General features: G+C 45.0%; 1 protein-coding gene across 3 annotated transcripts in view; it reads right to left on the bottom strand.

The window, feature by feature from the left end:
• Positions 1-1,603: 1,603 nt before the first annotated feature.
• Positions 1,604-21,504, bottom strand: part of NLRC5 (NLR family CARD domain containing 5) — a 54,707-nt gene continuing 34,806 nt past the window's right edge. For all 3 annotated transcript variants that reach the window (XM_081016977.1, XM_081016976.1, XM_081016978.1), the window contains 21 exons: positions 21,057-21,146; positions 19,556-19,621; positions 17,945-18,028; positions 17,735-17,818; positions 16,450-16,536; positions 15,482-15,562; positions 15,108-15,191; positions 14,611-14,694; positions 13,489-13,572; positions 12,924-13,004; positions 10,740-10,823; positions 10,181-10,264; positions 9,689-9,772; positions 9,441-9,524; positions 8,742-8,825; positions 8,404-8,487; positions 7,796-7,882; positions 6,744-6,827; positions 5,504-5,587; positions 3,021-3,104; positions 1,604-2,469 (listed from right to left, as the gene is read on the bottom strand). In XM_081016977.1, the coding sequence (XP_080873103.1) occupies positions 2,388-2,469; positions 3,021-3,104; positions 5,504-5,587; positions 6,744-6,827; positions 7,796-7,882; positions 8,404-8,487; positions 8,742-8,825; positions 9,441-9,524; positions 9,689-9,772; positions 10,181-10,264; positions 10,740-10,823; positions 12,924-13,004; positions 13,489-13,572; positions 14,611-14,694; positions 15,108-15,191; positions 15,482-15,562; positions 16,450-16,536; positions 17,735-17,818; positions 17,945-18,028; positions 19,556-19,621; positions 21,057-21,146 (1,750 nt within the window). In that variant the 3' untranslated portion in view covers positions 1,604-2,387. The remainder of the gene's footprint in view (positions 2,470-3,020; positions 3,105-5,503; positions 5,588-6,743; positions 6,828-7,795; positions 7,883-8,403; positions 8,488-8,741; positions 8,826-9,440; positions 9,525-9,688; positions 9,773-10,180; positions 10,265-10,739; positions 10,824-12,923; positions 13,005-13,488; positions 13,573-14,610; positions 14,695-15,107; positions 15,192-15,481; positions 15,563-16,449; positions 16,537-17,734; positions 17,819-17,944; positions 18,029-19,555; positions 19,622-21,056; positions 21,147-21,504) is intronic.

The following is a 21,504-nucleotide window of genomic DNA, read 5'->3' as shown; positions in this document are numbered from 1 at the left end:
AAATTCTAGTGCTGATTACCACTTTCCTTGGCATGAAACATTTGAACAGAAGCAGCACCATCCTGGCCACAAATGCAAACAAGTGTTTGTAATGTAATTTCCCAGCTCAACAGAGAGAGAGAGAGATGATACTTCCACCTGCCATGTCCTTGGTGCCTGCCTGTCTACCTCAAGTAGCCGCATCTTCTAACAGTGCTCCAACTCTTTGTATTGCAAAGTTCAGTTCCAGCATTTGCCTAAGCAAATCAGAAACAAAGGAGAGGCTAAAAGGCCAGAACCTACAATGCTCTTTGCCTGTCTGTAGGCAATGTCCAAGCATCCAGCCTGTGTTTGATGTTTGTGTAGGAAAAGGGCAAAAGTGGAGACTAAGAATAGCAACTGGTACAGAATTGTAGCCCAGTAACCAGTAGAAAGGGCAAAAGGAAAGAAGGCACAGGATACATCTGACACCTATTGGCTGTTGGCATTTCACAACAGGGATTCAATCGCATTGCTGGGAATTTAGGGTTTTCTCACACATCCCAAGCTGCATCTATAGGAAACCTGCATGTCAAAGGTTTTAGAGCAGGGTGGGAAAGCTGTGGATTTTCAGACATGGGGTGGACCACAGCTCCTGCCACCATCCCTGACCACTGGGGCAGGTGGGTTGGAGTCCAACAACATCTAGAGAGCCACAGGTTAGCCACCCCTGTTTTAGAGCATCTGAGGTTCAGGTGTTGCATAACCTGCTGTGGGTGGGCTCACATCAGATAAGGCACTACAGACAAAACCTGATAGGCTGGAAATGAACTAAAACCCACCGGAATTGGGGGCGGTGTGTCCCGTTTTGCCACTTTAGGCGAAACAGGAAGTGCTGCCTTATTGTTGCCCCCACCTGCCCTCCCACCTCCACTGCCTGAGAAGAAGTGACACCAGCATCAGCGCTGATTTTGAGTGAGGCTGCATCAAGTTCTGAGGTTTTCTTCTCTAGACCACACCTACCTTTTAACTGGAAAAACTCTGGCATTTCCATAAGGACACAGTGCCCTCTAGTGGGGATATCAAGTTAATCAGTCAAGAAACTGAAGGAATCTGTAGATTTCTGCTCACTATCAACCCCGCTTGCAAGATCTTTAAAACAGGAAGGTGTCCATTCCGAGATTTTACTGTATCCAAGCCAAGCGGTTGAAGAACCACAGTAATGAATGGTCATGGTTGTGATATGTGAAAACTAAGGATGGGCATATCTGTCCATTCTGGTTTCTCTCAGTTTTCCAATATTAAATTTGGTTCTCCACATTTCTAAATCCATTTGCATTTTTTTTAAAAAAAGTCTTCATGAAAATTCATCAACTGTTTCTCCCTAACATACATGTTCAAACACAATTTTGCCTAATATACACAATTTTGCAAAGCCAAAATGCATTGTCACCAATATATGCATTTTCATGCACACTTTACCCTAATCATATTCATTTCCGTACAACTTGCTTGGCTGGAGAACTGCGCTGCAAAATGCAGAGAACTGAATTTCTTCCCTATTCGTCCTAGAAACTAAGAAGGTGTGGAATTCTACACACGTGCAGGAAAAGTGTAAAAGGTGATACTAGGTACAGAATCCAGCTTCCTGGCGATCTCTGTTTTTATTTTCATTTTTTAAATGCCCTGCAAGTTTCTAGTCCTTATGTTTGTGACAGCAGTCATCAAACAGGGTTCATCCTGGTGAAGTCTCCAAAGTCAGAAGGTTGGCTGCAGGTGCAGTCCCGTCCCCACACCTGCACAGCTTTCTTCCACGCAAGCAAAATAAGTATCAGTGAAATAAATAAAGCAAAAGCAAACAAGAGTCCACAATACATGTTGCAGGATCCAGTTTTTCTTAATCAGTAGTCACCTTGATGGAAGACAGTGGTATTTTCAGTGCCAAACAAGCAGAGCCCAGACTCAGCCTTGCCACAGATGAACTTTGGGATTTCTTGCAAGATGCTCCCATCAATCAGGCCAAGGCAAAGATCCTGCTTCTCTAAGTGAGCGTTCTACTCTTTTGTAAGCTGTTGCTTACGTTTGGCAAACCTTCACCATGACCAACTCCCGCCCGGAAACCTATGTCCCCACTGTGGAAGGACGTGTAGATCCTGAATTGGCCTCCACAGTCACTTACGGACTCACTGTTAATACCGTGTTCATGGAAGACAACTTTACTCGGCTACGAGTGGTCACCAAAGAAGCAGAGGAAGCAGAAGCTGCTCATTTCTGGCCACGAAGATGAAGTATAATCATGCAGCTTCTGTTTCTCTTTAGAAGTTGCAGTACCTATGTGCTAGCCCAGAATCCTGCTCAGTTTCCTTCTTTTCCTTGGCCAGCAGCAAAACCGTGCCTGGCAGGAGCCAGATTCCCTCCCTGCTGGTTCATCAAAAGAAGGCAAAATGCAGCCGTGGCTCTTCCTTCCTCAGCTTTTGTTCAACATCGCTCGGTATCTGATTGTGCCACAGACTAGAAAAGACAAAGAGAGAGAAAGTATGGAACTCCCTGCCCATTGACAGAAGGCAGGAACCTTTGCTGAAATGCTGTTGGCACCTGATAAAAGCTTTTTGTTTCAGCAAGCTGCCCTACCAACATGTAATTTTAGCATTTCCACTTATTTTTTTTAAATGTAGTTGGTTTTTTAATGTTTGTTTTTATTTGTATTTTTAACAAATATTTTAGTGTTGTAAACTGCTTAGAGGTCTTTGCCTAACACGTAGATAAATTCTGTTAAATAAGAATGTTACTTAATAAAAAGTTGGACACTTCTCCAATTTCCGGCAGCTTTCCAGTGAGATAAATCATTGCCAGCTGCCCTGACACCTTAGGGTGAAGGTGGATAATAAATCAAAACAATACTAGCACTAGTAATAATCCTGTTTGGACTAAAGGTGGGTCTCCAGGTCCAACTATGAGCTTTAAGTAGTTAATCCAGGGAGCCTACTAGTCTTGCTCACTATAAATAAACACGGCACCTCCTAGTGGTTAGGAAACTGATGTAACTTTCACAGAGGACTCACCGTATTATCTGGATTCCTCGACACTGTGCAAGTGCCTTTGTGAGCCTTCTGGCCCCACAAGCAGTGATGTAGTTGTTGTCCAGACTGTTTAAAAGAAGCCAAAGAAAGGCAAATATATAACTAGGCTAAGTATTACCGTATTTTTCGCACCATAGGGCGCACCGGACCATAGGGCGCACCCAGTTTTTAGGGGGGGAAATCAAGGGAAAAAATATTTTCCCCCCCCAGCCCCAAAGAGCAGCGTACAGGCTGCACACAACCTCTCCCTGCCAGAGGGGTTGTACGCAGCTATGGAAGAAGGCAAGGCAGCCAGCGGGATGGATCCTGCTCGCTGTTTTGGCTTCCCCTTTAGCCCCGCGCAGCCTCTCCTTGCCGGAGGGGTTGTGCGCAGCTATGGAAGAAGGCAAGGCAGCGAGTGGGATGGATCCCGCTTGCTGTTTTGGCTTCCCCTTTAGCCCCGTGCAGCCTCTACCTCCTGGGAGAGGCTGCGTGAGGCTAAAGAATCCATAGCCCCGTCCAGCCTCTCCTTGCCCGAGGGGTTGCGTGCAGCTATGGAAGAAGGCAAGGCAGCGAGCGGGATCCATCCCGTTCGCTGTTTTGGCTTCCCCTTTAGCCCCGTGCAGCCTCTTCTTGCCAGAGGGGTTGCGTGCAGCTATGGAAGAAGGCAAGGCAGCGAGCGGGATCCATCCCGCTCGCTGTTTTGGCTTCCCCTTTAGCCCCGTGCAGCCTCTCCTTGCCGGGAGACGCTGCGCAGGGCTAAAGAAGCCATAGCCCCGTGCAGCCTCTCCCTGCCGGAGGGGTTGCGCGCGGCTATGGCACAAGCCTGCATTCGCTCTATAGGACGCACACACATTTCCCCTCAATTTTTGGAGAGGAAAAACTGCGTCCAATAGAGCGAAAAATACGGTATGCGAAACTGATCGCTGCCTCTCCTGAACAGAACAAAAAAGCCAGAAATTATTTAGTGCCGCTTAAGGGCAGGAATGGGGAACCCCTCTGGGCCCAATGCCTGTATCCCTTCTTAGCCAGATATGGGGAACCTTTGGCTCTCCAGACATTGTTAGACTCTGTCAGCATTCCCAGTGGTCAGGATGGTGGGAGCTGGAATCCAACAACATCCTGAGCGCCACAGGTTCACCATCCTTACTCTTGGCCAGTTCCTGGGATGGCCGAGACCAAAGTGGGCGTGGTCAAAGTGGGTGTGCCACCCACTCAGAACCCCACACATACACACACACACTCTCTCCATCCCCAGCAATTTGGCTTGGGAAAAAACATTCAAGCCATTGTCCTATACAAAGTATATACCTCAAGGCGCATCCCCATCTTTCAGGACCAAAAGGGTGGTCTTTCTCTTTCCTCCTCCTCCATAGGAAGAGGCCTGTAGCTGGATCAGGCCAAAGGTCCATCTGGTCCAGCACTCGAGTCAACCAGGTGCCCATTCTCAGAGCTTTATGAATCTGACAATGTTGGATTTTTGAGTGTTAACTATGAACCCTGGCAATACCCCAAAATCCAACATGTTAGATTTGTAAGTATTGATCACTCAGTTTGGGGGGGGGGGCGGTACAAAATGGAGGGTTTGCAGTACAAAATGGCACAGAATGAGTACAAAACTTTGATACCAGTTTGGAGAGGATCCCAAATTTGGGGGTTGGTGGTTAATAAAACTCATTCTCAGTTTACCAGGAAAACAGCAGGTCACTCTCATAGGGCGGAGTGAGGCAGCTGCACCAGGAAGTAGATTTGGGGTGCCATGAAAAGGCAGCCAAGTGTGAGTTGTTTCATTTATTATTGTTGTATTTTACTGCCAGGGAAGAGGACAAGGGTTTTTTTTGGGGGGGTGCCTAAGGTACCAAAGTATATGGAATGCGCTTAGGGACTAAGTGCTTTGACTGGTGGAGGAATGGGCACCATTTATTTCCTTATTTAGCAATATTTATATACTGCTCAAGTGAAAGAATCTCTAAGTGATTTCGAGAAAATATTTGATTTTTTAAAATAAAAAACAGTAAAAAATATTTTAAACAGCTGACAATAAAAATGATCAGAATGTAGATAAAATCCATGAATTTTAAAAACAAATGCACATAATAAAAGTACACATCTGGATAGACCTGCACATACAAAAACATTTCCAGCAGATGTCAAAAACTATCCAACAAACTATCAAGGGGCAGGGAGTTCCTGAGATTATTTACTGTCATGCTAAAAGATTTCTTGCACGTGCTGTTCTGCCTCTGGCAGGTGAGAGCAGAGCAACTGAGTTAAAGAAAAAACTTTCAAGAGAAAGAAAAAAGAATACTGCTGCTCTCCTGGAGAACACTGCCACACCCAATATTTTCTTCCTGCCCCCTGGGAAAATCTCTCCTCCTAAGCTTTCATCCCACTATCAACATCCCCCCCACAAAAGAAAGAAAGCTCAGCTAGGCTCTAATTGGTTTTTGGTGAAGGACTCTGGGTTGATGTTTCCTTGTACTCACTCCAGTACTTTCAACTTTGCCATCCGAGGGAGAACCTTGGCCAGCTCCAAAGCACTTTCATCACCAAGTTTGTTCCAGGACAGGCTAAAGATGAGGAAAATGATTAATGGCTGAAAACCCAACTAGGCATGAATTCAATAGGTGTTTGAGTCAGTGGGGACCTGAAGATCAAGCACATTGAAGATGCAGCAGCAGCACATGAGCACACTGCAAGAGAAATAAAGTAAACACGGACTCTCCGTGAGTTCACTGAATCACAGAGTTGCCTGCTGCTTCTCTGTATGATTTACTGCTCTGATCTTTGCCTTATTTTAGTCAGCTCCTGCCATGTGTCTGAATTGGGTGTGGCCAGATCATTCTACCACTCCCAAAGCACAGGAGAAAAATCTACCCACAGAGGTAGCTGCCTGTTTGTCTCTGCACGAGCCACTGCTCTGCCCGTGCCTCATATCAATTTCTGATGCATTTTTAAATTGAAACATGTAATTTTAATCATTTGGTTGAATATTTTCTTCTCTAGACAAGGCCTGAATCAAGCGCATTTGTTTAATACGTTCTCTGATTGTTTTGGCAAGACTGTGTCAAACGAATGTTTTCTTTGTGATATTCCTGGTGAATATCAATTAGGCAATTAGGGGGCACAAAGAGAAGCAGTGAATGAAGTCCTCCGGAGGTGGATCTGTTTGGGTTTAATTCAGGCATGGCCTGGGGTTCTTCACGCCTGATCTAGATACTACTGAACATGGAAAGGAGCATCCATGTCAGCAATGGGCAGATTAGCTCTGGGCCACGAGCCATAGCCACAAGTCTGTTTATCTTTCTATATACAAAAAAAGGTAAGGCTGTTGTCACACTGCAGTTTGCATGGTTGTAGATAGGTGGGCACAACAACTCCAGTATAACGACACTGTGGCAGATGGCCCATGTGGGCTGAGATGGGAGGGGGGAGACGCTAAATATCTTTTTAATGTGGCTGCAGGGAGATTTAACAAAAGGGGAGACACTTCAGAAAACCATTATCTGAAGCACCTCCCCCCTCTTTTAAAAAGGGGGTGATTGTGGCAAGCTGCAAGGGATGAAGAGGAGCTTGGGACAACCTGGGAGGGGATAGGCAAACAGGGTGAGGTGCAAAGGGAGAAGGGTTTGGCCAGGTGTGGGGGAAAGAGGGCTGGCAAAGGGATTGGAGGGCAGGTGTGGCTTGTAAGTGGAGGAAGCAGGAGCAGCAGCCCCTAGTACTCACATAATCTCTTCCAGAAGGGGGCACTGGCTGACACCAAGGATGAGACCCTTAGAAGTGCAGTCGATGAGGCCGCAGACCTTCAGTCTAGAAAGAACACATTGCAAAATGGAAACCAGTTCCCACACTAATTTTAGAGTTGTGGCTTTCCCAGGTGAAATGCTCAAAAGAGCAGATTTGTGAGAGGGGAAAACTTCTCTTAGGGTCCACCCTTCCTTATTATTTTAAAACAGATCAGCTTTGCTCCTCAGTTCACACTGAACACAACTTTGAATTCATAAACAGGGCAGCTTCTTTCAAAGGCAGGTGGACCAAAGTTTGGCTGTAGCACGAAAGTTAACCGGGGTGGGGGGGACACCAGACGTTTGAGGGGAATCAAACTGAAAAGTAAATTTGATGGTGCCGTCTCATAAACTTTGTGATCCACCTGCCTCTCAGAAATCTATGCGGCTGGATACGATCCCCAGCATTGTTGGTTGCTGGCCTGAAAACTATAAACACCGAGGCAAAAACAGCACATTAAACTTCGACGGTGCTACTAATTTTTATTTTGAGTCTCTAAAATGATGTCCAACTCTCTTCCTTTTGTTGTAATGCCAGAGTTTGTGGGGTGACGCCCAGTCTCCATTTTGATTTGGCTTGGTGGACTATGAGTGTTCTGATTGGTTTTTATATTTTATTTTTTGTATACTCGGCAACAAATGTCAATAAAGATTTAGAAAGAAAGAAAAAACAGGACATATTAAAGATGGATTTGAAACCTGGATAGGAAACGGGGCACTCTGGTTCAATCCCTGGTCTCTGGTTCAATCCATGGCAGGATCTCCAATTAAAAGGCTTGGCTTCTTAGAATATATACTACTCGGCTAGATGGATAAATGGCCTAACCTGATATAAAGTCAGCTTCCTTCACTATGGTGCTATTTATTTATCTGTTGCTTTTCAGCCAAAGACCCACAAAACTATAGTGTACAAAAAGCTTACACACACACACACAAACACAATGCCGATAGCTTAGTTAGATTTAAGCCAAATGAAAACAGGTGTGGACCTACTCAATCTTCCTGAGTTGTGAGGAGGGCTGTGGCAGGTGTTCTGCGAGTGCCATGGCACCCTTGTGCCCAATGCTGTTTTCGGACAAACTGCAAGGTAAAAAACAGGAAAGGTGACCAGATTGAACTATCTTATTATTTTTATTTTAAAATCACGCTGCTTGTTTTAAGAACATAATACTTGGAGGATAACATTCACAATTGCTTTTTGACTGGCAGATGACTTCCAAAACATGTCACATGGGAGACAAAGCAAGCTTGTTTTCTGCTGCTCTGGAGGGCAGGATCCGAACCAATGGATTCAAACGACAAAGAAGGAGATCCCAACCAAAAATTAGGAAATGTTTTCTGATGGTAAGAGCTGTTTGACAGTGGAATGGACTCCCTTGGAAGATAGTGGGCTCTCCATCGTTGGACGTTTTTAAAACAGATGTTGGACAGCCATCTGTCAGGGATCCTTTAGCTATGAGTCCTGCATTGCACAGGGGTTGGACTAGATGATTCTTGGGAATCCCTTCCAATTCTACAGTTCTATGATTCTATGTCAAGAGCCCATATGTTACTAGTTTTTCCTTCCTATTTTCATTTCCTTCCCTACGAGATGCACTCACCTGATTTCCTCTATTTGTGGACAATGGAAGAGGACTCTGGCCAAACAAACCACTCCCTCCGAGTCAAAGCCACAGGATGCCAGGCTGAGGAAAGAAGAGGATGGTTAAGTGGGGAAGGCCCTTGCCTAGCGTTTGTGTGAAAAGGGTGAACACACGTTGATTTGTACAGCTCAACTATTTGTGTACACAGGCTCACAGGTTGTACATTTGCTGAATGATGAGTGTGGAGAACATCCTGGATGGAGCAGATCAAATGAGGGAAGGCAGGAAAAAACTCCCCAAACTCTGACACAGGTGAAAACTGGACCGATCTGTCCATCCTGAACCAGGATACTTACTGAAGGACCTTCAGGCAGTGCAAGCTGGGCAGAACCGGAGCCAGTTTTTCCAGCGTCTCGTTTCCAATATTGTTCCCAGATAGTCTGAAAAGAAGTGCAATGTGAAACATTATTGAGAACTCATTTTTTTTTTAACAAAATAGTTGTATAATGTATATGAAACAGAGAGAACAATGATAACAATGAACAATTATATTAAAATTAAAAGTTGAAAAACTGAAACTGAACTATAAAATAGCCACGTAGCGTGAGTAACAGTTGCACATGGGTTAAAAAAACCCCCAAATCCAATTAAAGAATATCAGCATTATCAGATTATCAAATTGAGGATTATCAGATCGAGGAAACATTTTGATAGTGCGGTTTCTGGTCCTGCAAGCTCTTCTGTGCACCATCGCTGGGGTTCAGGCACTCCGGCCCAGAGGAAGACAGCACACATGAGCTGGGGATGGGTGGGAGGAGGAGGAGGGAGCCCACTGAAGGCTCCTTGCCCAAATCCAACCCACAAACCTGGAGCTGGCACCAGCTGCATTCGTAGGAGAAAGGAGCGCACCATTTCACAGAATATTCATGGGTGTGGACATGGATTCTTCAACAGCCAGTCCCCCATAATGAACAGCCTGGGGAAATGCTTTTCTGAGGAACCTAGTTATTTTGAAAGGGAATTGATGAAATCCCCAGGAGAAGGTCTGAGCTTACTTGAGCACCTCCAGGTTTTCGCTGTGCTTCAGAGCCTCCACGAAACACTGTCCACCGGCAGAGCCAATGCTGTTGCTAGAGAGGCTGAAAGAGGAACAACAACAGAGGAAGCTGCTTCATATCACAGAACGGTAGCTAATCTGTGATAGCTGGATTTGGTGGGATGGGCAGAGGACCAGGAATTCCTCCTCCGCCCAGACTACAATCTGTAGTCCCTCACTGGGTTGATACAGACACAAGAAACTCACTCGATTTGCTTCACGCTCTGCATTTCTGGAATGGCCATAGCGATTTCTTTTATGCCAGCTTCATCAATCTTGTTGTGGCTCAAACTTTGAAAGAAACCCGACAACTCATAAGATTAAAGAAAACATCCACCGTGTTCATGACATTGTGTTCTGGCTCATGTATGTCAAGCTTCAGAGAACATTTCACTGTTTCAAAACCCAATTAAATCTATTTAGTTTAATTAGTGCAACAAAATTGAGTAACGTGATCTAGTGATACCTGCTTTTCAACATCTGATAGTCACTTGCCCCTCCAGTGCCCCACTGCCACCCCCTTGCCTCTTAGCAGCTGCCTAGGTAATCCCAGTGCCCCTCTGCCACCCACTGCTTTGGAAAAAAGAGAAAAAATTAATTAAGACATGTTCTCCTTTGGTTATTAATTCTGACAATGAAGCTGGATGTTGGGAGGAGATGTGTTAAAGTGGCAGACATGAGCGGAAAACATGAACTTACTCAATTTTTTCCATGTGAATGGCATTCTTCAAAACTTGTGCAAGGTGTGAACAGGACTCACCACCAAGACGGTTTTTATTCAAACTGGAAAACAGTCATAAAATATGAAACATGAGTCAATTATTCTGAATGGTCCCAAAAGGCAAAAGCTTCTCAGAACACTTGTTTCATGCTGGGTAACAGTGGCCTTCACAACAGGAATGTACGGGTGCACATCAATGTCCTATCCACGTCAATTTCTTCTGTGTTCATTCCTTAGCCCAACCCCATGCCTTCCAAAATTATTATTTTTTAATCTAAATAAATTCTAAAGCAACCTAAGAATGAGGCCAGTAAACAGAAGCCCCTTTCACAGGGGAAGAAAACTTTTGAAAAATTGGACGATGGATTCTGGCCCAGCACTTGCTCCAACTGCAGGTAAGAAGCTACCTGATTCCTTGGTCTGGGCAAATTAAAGTTCTCTTGCATATTGCCAGCCACTGAAACTGGCAGGTCTGAACGGTGACAAAATAAATATATTTTGTTGTTGCATCGAACCTCTACTCATAGCCATACTTACATAAGTCTTTTCAGGAGAGGCATTGCGGAGAGTCTGGAGGTCAGATTGAGGATATCTGCATCGCTGAGATTCAGAGAGCCAAGGCTAAGAGGTAAATAAGAATATCATTGTCAGAACATTAGAACAGCCCTCTGAATCAGCCCAATGGCCCGTCTAGTCCAGCGTCTGGTTCTCCCAGTGGCCAGCCAGGTGCCTCTGCAAGGCCCACAGAAGTGCAACAGAACTCTGCCCACCTAAAGTTCCCAGCAACTGATATTGCATAATGCATCCAACTGTGGAGATGGAACATAGCCTTTGTGGCTAGTCCCTGTTGATACAAATGATACAAATTATTTATTTGTATGCCACCTTTGCATAGTCAAACCATGCTCAAAAAACTTACATAATTACAAAAACTTAACAAAACTCAATAAGTTACAAACAAGAAATGAAAACATCTCAATAAGCATACAATAAAAGAACCTCCACATAATGCCTAATAAAAATGCAAAAGCATAATACCAACAGCAGCAAAAACCGAGCACATCCACAGTTAAATCTTGACTGCAATATAAACTCCTAAACAAAACCCCAGCCCAAGAGTCTCTAGGCATCCTGAGCAGCAGGTCCTGCAAGGACCCACATCTAAGGTGGCTTCTGGACCCTCTGGCAACAGCTCTTGTGGCTACAGTCAGTCAGGGTCCCACCCCCAGCCCTCCTAGGCCAGGTGGAAAGAGGCCAGAGGAGCAGACCTTGCAGGACTCGTGGCAAATGTCTTGTATAGGAATAGGAAGTGCTAGAAATGACATATCTGAACTCCTCTGGCAGCAGCTCTGCTATTTGGGCAGCCCCAGCTGGAAACACAGGAACTATCCTGGGAGGAAGTTAGATCATTAAAAAAAATCTGGCAAACCTGGAAACTCGCAAGTAGGAACCCGATCCATGTATAAGCCACATACTGTTTCAGCATCATCCAAATACGGAGTAGTGTTGGAAAATAATATATGCTCCTAACTCGGCCTTTGTCATCTCAGGCAACAAAGGGACTGACTTTGTGAGAATGGTGCCAGCCCCAGCCCAGGAATCCTTCAGTGCACAGCCCTCCCCAATGAGGAGATATAGCCATCATTCATTCCTTTCCATGCAAATCAATTGGAATTAGAGTCTATTGCCCAGGAGTGGCTTTTCCCAAGGGAGTCCTTGGATCCTCAATGCCAAGAAAAATCCAATGGCAGCAGAAAAGGAGTACTGGCTCTTTAACTGGCCAGGTGCAGCACTCAGAGGGCAGAGCTTCCATCTTGACTACCCGGCCCAGGCTATAAAGTTGCTCCAAAGCACTGCAGTGAGATTTTCTGCCTCACCTGCTGGACCACTGTCTGTGGTCCTGAATCTACACCCTGGTCTTTGTTCAAGGTCCAGAACTTGCCTTCTATTCCAGTTTATGCCTGGACCTTTTACTCCATGAACGTTAAGAATATAAGATGAGTCTGCTGGAACAGGCCAATGGCCTACATATTCCACAGTGGCAGAACAGGTGCCTCTGGGAAACCGGAAAGCAGGATTTGAGCACAAGAGCACTCTCCCTTCCTGTGGATCCCAGCAACTGATCTTCAGAAGCATTACTGCCTCCAACCATGTAGGCAGAGTATAGCCATCATGGTTAGTAGCTATGGACAGCCCACTCCTCCCTGAATTTGTCTAATCCTCTTTTAAAGTCATCAAGGTTGGTGGCCATCCTGCGGGAGTGAGTTCCATAATTTAACTCTCTACTGTGTGAAGAAGACCTCGCCTGATCTGGCCTGATTCTTCCAATATTCAGCTTCATTGGATGTCCATGAGTTCCAGGTGTTATAAGAGAGGGAGAAAAACTTTTCTCTATCCACGCGGCATTATGCCACACTGTAACGTCACATGCAAGTAGGATACCCAATGAAGTGGAGAATGAAGGATACAGTCCCACCTGGGCAGCCTTCTGAGAGCCATGTGTAACTGGTGGGCTGAGCTATAGGCAAACCTTGGTAGAACAGGCTAGTTTCTACACACACCCCTCTCTATCCTTCAACCAGAGTTCAAGAACCTACTCCAGCTATGCAAAACTACTGAAGGAGGCTGGGTCTGGAGAGAGCTCCTGATCCGCAGAGAATACAGGATCGCATTGCACATCACTTCTAGTCCTAACCTAAGGCCAACTGAAAGGCCACTTACTTTATGCTCTTCAGGTGAAGTTTTCCCTCCAGAGCGTTCATCAGAGCACCGATATCCATGCCAAGTTCACTTTTGGAAAAGCTAGAAAGGAGCAGAGTTACTTATTCAGTTTGCAGCTAACTGTGCAGGAGGGAGAGGCAATGGCAACCCAAAGTAATGCAATAAGAGCCTGGGGCCCAGATACCAGTCTTCTGGTGTGTCAAGGATTACTGTAGAGGCCATTCTCCAAGCCCCTTTAGAAGCAGGGGCAGGTTAGTGTAGGCACCAAGGGGAGGGCCTTTTCTATGGTGGTGCCCTGACTTTGGCATGGTCTCTTTAAGGAGATGCATCTGACACTGACATTGCCATCTTTTTGGTATCAGGTTAAGATTTCCGTGGTTGCCAAGGTGTTAGCCAAAACTGATTTTGTTCCTTCATTTTATGGGTGTGGGTGTGTTAGTCTGCTTGTTGACCCCTTTGCCCCCATCTTTCCAGAGACAGTTTTCAGAAGGCCTGTGATTTATTTTACCCAAGGGTAAAAAGAGATGCCCATCACAGTCACTCACATACTGGATATCAAACTTACTCAATGTCTTCAATCGTGTGGCACTGATGCAATGCTTCAGCCAGGTGCTCCATTCCGGGGGGAAGGAAACTGCAACAGGTTAACCTGGAAATTCAAAACCATTGCAGGTTTAGGGTAATCAGCAGCTTTCTGTCCACTGAATGTAACCTGGCCCAGTCATTTGCAACCACAGGGTGGCAAATGAGACATAAATGTAAGATGTCACCATGTGGCTATAAAATGTCAAGAGGCCATGGCATAAACAAACATAAACACTCAATCTTAATGCAGAGTACAGGCGGCGACCATTTTGTGCACGTCCAACTGACGTGCGGCCGCCAATGCATGGGTCGCTTTCGACCTGGAAGAGGGTGGAACAGGGGTGGGGCAGGGTGGGCTTATGCATGCTCTGTTGACACGTGCAAGTGCCAGGAATGCAACCCCTGCACAAATTGGAGAACTGTGTTTTGGTTCACATTATGGTTCAAGAAGTACAATTTTGACTGGTTTACATTAAAATACAAACTGAACAGATTTCTCTCCCCCACACTTGTGAGTCATAAGTTCCCAGCCCCCTCCTATATACTATTAGAAACTCATTCATTCTCTGAGTCTGGATTAAACCAGTTTTATATCAGTTTAACTATCATGGCTTCACCAAAAGAATATTGGGAAACGTAGTTTGATGAGGGTGCTGATAAATCTGCTAAACTTTAAGATATGCTGCAAAGGTTAGCATGTGCATAGTAAATTACACCCACCGTTTTGGACTTGTGTCATTCCCCTCCCTTAGAGACACTGAACCATTTTTCATAAATAGGTTTCTGTTTAAATATATTATTTAGTGCCTACATGATAGTTTTAAAGTCATAATAATACATAACTCCACCCGTTTTAAATTGCCAAGCTGGAGAGACTTTGCATAAATTTACACTACTGGTATTTAACTCTAAAAACCTGTATTCAAGCGTTTCTGGATCACAGAAGAGAGAGTTGTGTATGAGAAGCCCAGCATGGAAAATGAAACCATTTCACAATAAAGAGGGGATGAGTGTGACGCTAGAGAGGTTCAAATCCTGGAAGGTGCCACTCAGAGACACACAACAGATACACAATCCAGAGCACACAGCGATTCACACCTACCCAAGTTTCTTCAGTGATGGAAAATGTGGCAGTGTGTCAAAGATGGTTTCTGCTTCAGCATCAGTGAACTGTACCTGAGACCAGCTGGAATGACAAAAGGACAGGTGTGATACATTCACAAGTAGTCGCTGGGGAAAGCAGAAAGCTATATATCAATAAGGCAGCCTTGTTACATAAAGGCATGTGTCATTGGGGGCCTACGTAGAACAATATTTTTAAAGTGGGAAGCCATATAAAGGGAAGCCATCCAACATCAAAATGGTCTCATTTCGTCACCCCTTTAAAGCTCTCCTATGAGGGGTTAAGTGCTAAGGCAAGGCAATGCCTCACACCCTCCCATGCCACCCATCCCTAGAGAGACCCCATGGAGACTTCCAATGTCTGGTGATTTCAAGTCTGGCTGCAGCCAGCAGCACAGCAAGCAGCTCTCTGTGATCAAAACAAAAGCAAACAAACCCCACTGTGGGAGAGACACCCCCTCCCCTCCACACACTCACTTTAACGCCCAGAGTTGTCTACATTTCTCAATGAGCTTGGGTAGAAAGCAGACTCCTTTGGCTTCCAGTTCACACTGATGCAACCTGCAGGCCTCACACACACATAACACACAAAGAGAACACAGAAGGGCAGCTTAAGCAGAAGTTGCCTATGCATGGACAAAGGGCGTGGAAACCGGGAGGACCCCTGATTTTCAAATTAAGCTGAAAATTGATTTCCACCACCGCCACCCTCGTGTAGGGTTTCTTTGTAGTCCTTTGGCCACTTTAGTGCATTGGAATGAATGAAAGTTTAACTATGTCATGAGCGCTGGGATCATGGTATAGTACAATGGACAACCATCACACCAGCCAAAGAACAATGACTTCCTCACCGGCTGACCACGGACTCCACTTTCTCCTCCTGACGAGGAAATTCCTGTTCCACTACGAAGAGGGCCTGGTCTCTCCTTAGCCTAGCCAAAAATGGAAGGAAAAATCAAGAAAGCTGAAACAAGTTTGCCCTGCCTCGTACAGGCTGCCCAACAGAAACTGAAGAACAAAGTGCTATTCGTGCTTTACTTGTGGGTACGGCAGAAGAAAGCAGAAATGTGTGGAGAAGGTGGAATGCGGCCTTTCACCCACCTCCAACGTTGGATACCTAGGTTCCCCCTCCCTCTGACATCTTTGCATTGTGTGGGCTTGAATGCAAGGAATCATAGAACTGTAAAGTTGGATGGGGCTCCACGGGCCATCTAGTCCAACCCCCTGCAATCCAGGAATCACTGGCAAAGACTAAAGGTAAGACAAGAGGTATGACCCAGCTCCATCTTCTCCAGGGAGATCTTTTCAACACACTTTGTGGCCTTTTGATCTGGATTCATTTCCCATAGGACAGCCAGGCATCTCCAGAGGTTTTGAACTATAGAGCCCAGCCAGCACAACCACAACCACAGAGGAGCGTATGCCACAGTGGCTGCTCCTAGCAAAGTAACAGGGAGCCTGAGGACCCTCCAGATGTTGTTGGACTCTCGTCAGCCCCAGCCGACAAGTTCCCCACCTCAGCCTAACCTGTTTTGGACCACAGCTGTCATCAGCCTCAGTCAACATGGTCAGTGCTCAGGGATGCTGGGTGTTAAGAGTCCAACCAGATCTGGGGAGCCACACGTCCCCCATCCCTGATCCAGACTTTGCTCTGAAATCCATGGCCAGCTCTGTTGAAATACAGAAACATGTTCTTAGGGAGAAAATTATCTCCCTTTAAGGCTTTCACAGGGTTTGTTCACCATCTTTTCCCGCCAACCATGTATTTTATTCCTGAAACAACAACTCAAGAAGGCAGGCACACAGAGGAACTAATTACGTGATGGCTGTGATGTTTCCCTGGACTTCTGCAGCCAACTTCAGAAGGATAATGATGCTTTCATCTTTCACCCAAGGCTCTTCGATGCTGCAAGGCAAAGGACACACATATGTTGCTTTGTTAGAAGATTGGCCCATGTGAGGCCTCACCTGGTTTTGTTTGCTTGTTTTGTGTTTAAATACAGTGCAAAGTTCTATGTACACTCACTCAGAAGTGAATCCTGCTGAGTTTGGTGGGGCTTATTCCCAAGCAGGGATGCCAGAGGGTTTTGTTTTATATGCATTTAGAAGCAAAACCAACTAGGTTTGCACTACCCAGACTAATAAATGGACCCAAAACAGCTTTCCTTCCATTTTCTGAATTTTGCAATATAGTTCTTGGCCCCCAAAATGTACAACAGTGCATATAAAATGGCATAATTAGGTTAAAATGCATATAAAAGTGTGTGTTTTGTGGGAAATATTCATACAAAAATAATGTGAACGTTGAAGGCTGGAAAGAGATTGGCCTGACCATTCTTATTCCCAGGTAAGTACTGGGATGTTTAGTCACAGATGTGACAATAGATGTGGAGAAAGGCAAAAGCTATCGGGTTTTGGTGGGTGCTTCATCCCCACCCATAAGGTGGAATTTGGCCCCCAGCTAAGATTTGAGTTAGGTCTCCAAGACCCAGAGAAACACAAGATGCAATGACACCCACCAGCTTGGTGGCTTTAAAAGTGCATTAGAGAAATCCATGGAAGGAAAAAAAGCTATCAATGGCTACCAATCACTACAGCTACATTCCGTCTTCCCTGCCAAAGGCAGTAGTGGTTCTAAATACCAGGTGGGCAGAATGCTGTTGCGCTCAGGCTTCCACTCATGGACTTCCTGGTTGGTCACTGTGAGAACAAGATGCTGGACCAGATGGGCCCCTGGCCTGATCCAGCAGGTTCTTCTGGTGTCCTTACAGTTGCATGGGAGCAAATCCCCCTGAATGGGAATTCTTTTAAGAATGCATGCAGAAGAATGGACTATGTCTGCTGATCTGCAGAGGAGAACCTGTGTTGGCTTAATTATGGGATGTAGCAGGACATTTTTGATGTTTTTATGACCCACATTTGCAAGAGCAACTTCCAAATACAACATCTTAGATCATGTTTTCAAGAGGTTACTAGGGAGACAAGGGGCTGCAGCGGCTGTGCACCCCATGTAACTGTTAGATACACCCTAAGCAAAAGACTAGAAGCAGAGTGGAATCTCTGACAGCTTGAATTCAACTGGATGACAGAAGAGAAATGCTTACCCTATTCTTAGCATGCCCTCCGATTTCCTTAAGGCTCTGAGTAGATCTTCTGCACTGCTGAGCATCATGCCATTATTAGCTGACCTAAGAGCAAAGAGAGCAAATCTTTTGAGGGTGTCTTATTATAACTCTGTTCTTAAAGGAACCAGAGTAGTGTTTCACGTCAATCAAAATGGGACTAGTGTTTATGACAGAAGTAGCAAAACTCACGTGAAGTCGCTCAGAGCAAGGCACTTGCCCAGAGAAGAGGACAGCACTGCCAGATGTTTTGCTTGGAAACAGCACTGCTTCATGCTGGAAGAAAAGAGGAATCATGTCAAGTGAGCTCCTTTGGGGTAGGTCAAGAACTTACAGTGATTTCTAAAGGCAGTCCATCTTTAGAAACACAATGTTTCTAAAGAGATCCTCTAGATGACTTGGAAGGAGGGCCAAAGCTCACTAAGAGTATCTGCTTTGCATACAGAAGGTCCTAGGCATGGGAAGGGGAGAAATCCAACTCACAGTTAAAAGCAAATTGATCTAATTTGCACTTTCTAAAACAATGTGAGAAGCAAAACACTGCCATGTTTGAAAATTTGCACTCGGCCTAATTTTGCTATGCACTTCTCCAATCAAACAATGTTTGCAAAAATGCATAGATCGGGGTGTGTGTGTGCGCATAAAAATGAATATATTGGTGGAAATATACAGATATGAACTTTATTGGGAGAAATTGCTCTGAGAAGTTGCATACAAAAAGGTGATTACAGTGGAACCTCTAGTAAGAAACTTAATTCGTTCTGGAGGTCCGTTCTTAACCTGAAACTGTTCTTAACTAGAGGCGTGCTTTCGCTAATGGGGCCTCTTGCTGCTGCTGCGCCGCCAGCACACGATTTCCGTTCTCATCCTGGGGCAAAGTTCTCAACTCGAGGTAACTCTTCCAGGTTAGCGGAGTTTGTAACCTGAAGCGTTTATAACCTGAGGCGTTTGTAACTTGAAGTACCTCTGTATTAGGAAAAAATTGCCCATAAATGCTGAAGAATTTTCATGATTTAAAATAATAATAATAATTTGCAGATTGCTTCATAAATTTGAAGAACTGAATTTAAGATTGGAAAAATGAGAAACAGAGAGAACCAAAATAGGCAGGTCCTCCCACCCTTAGTTCCAGGTTCTATATCTAGCATTAGCTAGCCCTTTCCCTTCTATGGTAGATTCTTTACTTCATAGCACAGTGCACCTGGCAGGTGAGGGCAGCATTTATAAATAAAAATAAAATTGGATTCATGCTCTGTTATTATGTGTATAAGAGTTAGCATGGTCTGCCTTCAGAGAAGCCTCCCCCACCCTTGTTTTTGCTGGTTTGTCTGTCAGTCATGTTTCTTTTCTGAGCACGACTGCTGCTAGTAAGGCAGAAAGCTGAGAGGAGCAACTCACAGAGGGTGGCAACAGGCAACCTCATCTGAGTTAACCTCCACTGTGTGTCTGCATCAGAAGTGACTGGGTTATTGAAACACATCTGATGTGAGGATACAGTCAATTACTCAACCAAAGCAGAACATCATTGGTAGGAAGGAAGGCAAAACAAGCAAACCACGCAGAGAAGCAGCATGCTTCCTCTTCCATGGATGCTTTGGGCTTACGGGAGTTCATTAACTTACTTTTCACTGCAGGCTAGCAGTTCAGTCATGCCTCTGGCCCCTGACCGCCACTGACATGTGGCCCCTGAAAAGCTCTCCATAGAATGTAGACTTTGGGCTGAAAAAGATTCTCCACACCCCTGCTGTAAAGACTGTCCTGCTCCATTTCGCAAGGGGAGTAGAATAATGTTCAAATAATTACCTCAGGATCTTTTGAGGTTTATCTTCTCTCACTAGGGTGATCAGCAGTGTAGCCTCAGAGCACAAACTGCAAAGAGAAAGACACACATTTTTAGAAAAACAAAAACGGGTGGGAGGCAACTTTAAACGTTGTTCCACCAGTGTTTACTCTCTGGTATTTCAACATCCTTTTGAAACAATCTTACTCCCCTCTCTATTATTCCAACACTTTCCTTTCTGAAATACCTCTGAGTAGCTTTCCACACCAGTCTTTCTTGAGTCTTTCCTCCCATCAGATGTCAAAGAAATAAACAACTATCTGACATTTAGAAGACATCTGAAGGCAGCCCTGTTTAGGGAAGTTTTTTATGACTGATGTTTTAATCTCTGACACTATTTACTGTAACCATGTTCATGCAGAACAGCAGAGGCATTTGCAACATAAATGTGCACTGGGACAACTATCGATAGCAAAGCTGACTGAATAAAATAGTACCTTAGACTGCATATCAGAAAACACATTTGAAGCCTACCCATTGCTTTTGATTAGAGAAAGGTGTGAGGCCACAGTCACACAATACATTTAAAACACTATGGCACCACTTTAAACAGTCATGGCTTCTTCCCCCAAAAGAATTCTGGGAACTGTAGTCTGTTATGAGTGCTGAGAGCTATCAGGAGGCCCCCAGATTCCCATCACAGAACTACAATTCCCAGGGTTCCCTGAGAAGAGGGACTGGCCGTTAAACCACACTGGGAATTGTAGCTCTGTGAAGGGAATGGGGGTCTCCTAGCAAATCCCAGCACCCTTCACAAACTACATCTCCCTTAATTCTTTGAGGTGAGCCATGATTGCTTTAGGCGGTATCACAATGCTTTAAATGCATGGTATGAATGTGGCCTTTGAAGGGAGGAGCTTATGGTGGGAGCCCCAGCCCTCAAAGTGCCCAGTCTCTTCATTCCACACATGCACAGCAGTCAATCAAGCCACTCCCTCTATCTCCCACCCATTTCTTTATGCTTTTTGCTATGCTCCCATTAGGTGCAATTGTAAACTTTGCCTCCATATCTGAAAGTTCAGCCCTTTCTGAATCCACATTAAAAACCCTTTCGTATTAAGTTATCCCCCAACCATATATATGAGGTCCAGCGCCGAAGGCCTTCTGGCAGTTCCCTCACTGCGAGAAGCAAAGCTACAGGGAACCAGGCAAAGGGCCTTCTTGGTAGTGGCGCCCGCCCTGTGGAACGCCCTCCCATCAGATGTCAAAGAGATAAACAACTACCTGACATTTAGAAGACATCTGAAGGCAGCTCTGTTCAGGGAAGTTTTTAATGTGTGACATTTTAATGTATTTTTAATCTTTCTTGGAAGCTGCCCAGAGTGGCTGGGGAAACCCAGCCAGATGGGTGGGGTAAAAATAAGAAATTATTTATATATATACACACACTCCAACTCCAGTTTAGTTCCAAGGGACAAGCTGTATGTGTTGGACTTGGGGAAGAGAAATTACAAGCAATTATACCTCACGTGAACTTCAGCCACATTTTGGCACGTGGCAAAGACATGAGCGAGATGGAGAATGCCATCTTGTGAGACCCCGTTGTGGTTGATTCTATGCAGAAGGGGGAAGAGGAAAATGTTTCAGATTATTTTTCAGTGTGGTCTACAACAGTGTGTGCAGTTTTTTCCATTCCATTCCTAAAACTGGTCAGATACCTGCTCAACAGCCTGGACCTCCCACCCAAGGCAAAAGCTGCTTTGTCCATTGTCCATTGTAAAGCAGATCAAGAGGGATACCAGAAGGAAAGGGGGACAAGGTAGCAGAATGTAAATGGTCTTTCCATAACCTTTCTGGGATTATATCCACCATCCTAACCCCTGATCAGGCAATGGTCCCGTGACTCCTGGGTGCCAGTCATTAACCTAATGGCATTCAGGTACTCAATCTTGACAGGAAGACGGAGGGTCTT

Source organism: Podarcis pityusensis, assembly GCF_964106645.2.
Source record: "Podarcis pityusensis genome assembly, chromosome: 8".
Lineage (NCBI taxonomy): Eukaryota > Metazoa > Chordata > Lepidosauria > Squamata > Lacertidae > Podarcis > Podarcis pityusensis.
The sequence above is the reverse complement of the archived record's forward strand: the minus strand, read 5'-3'. Positions and strand labels throughout refer to the sequence as shown.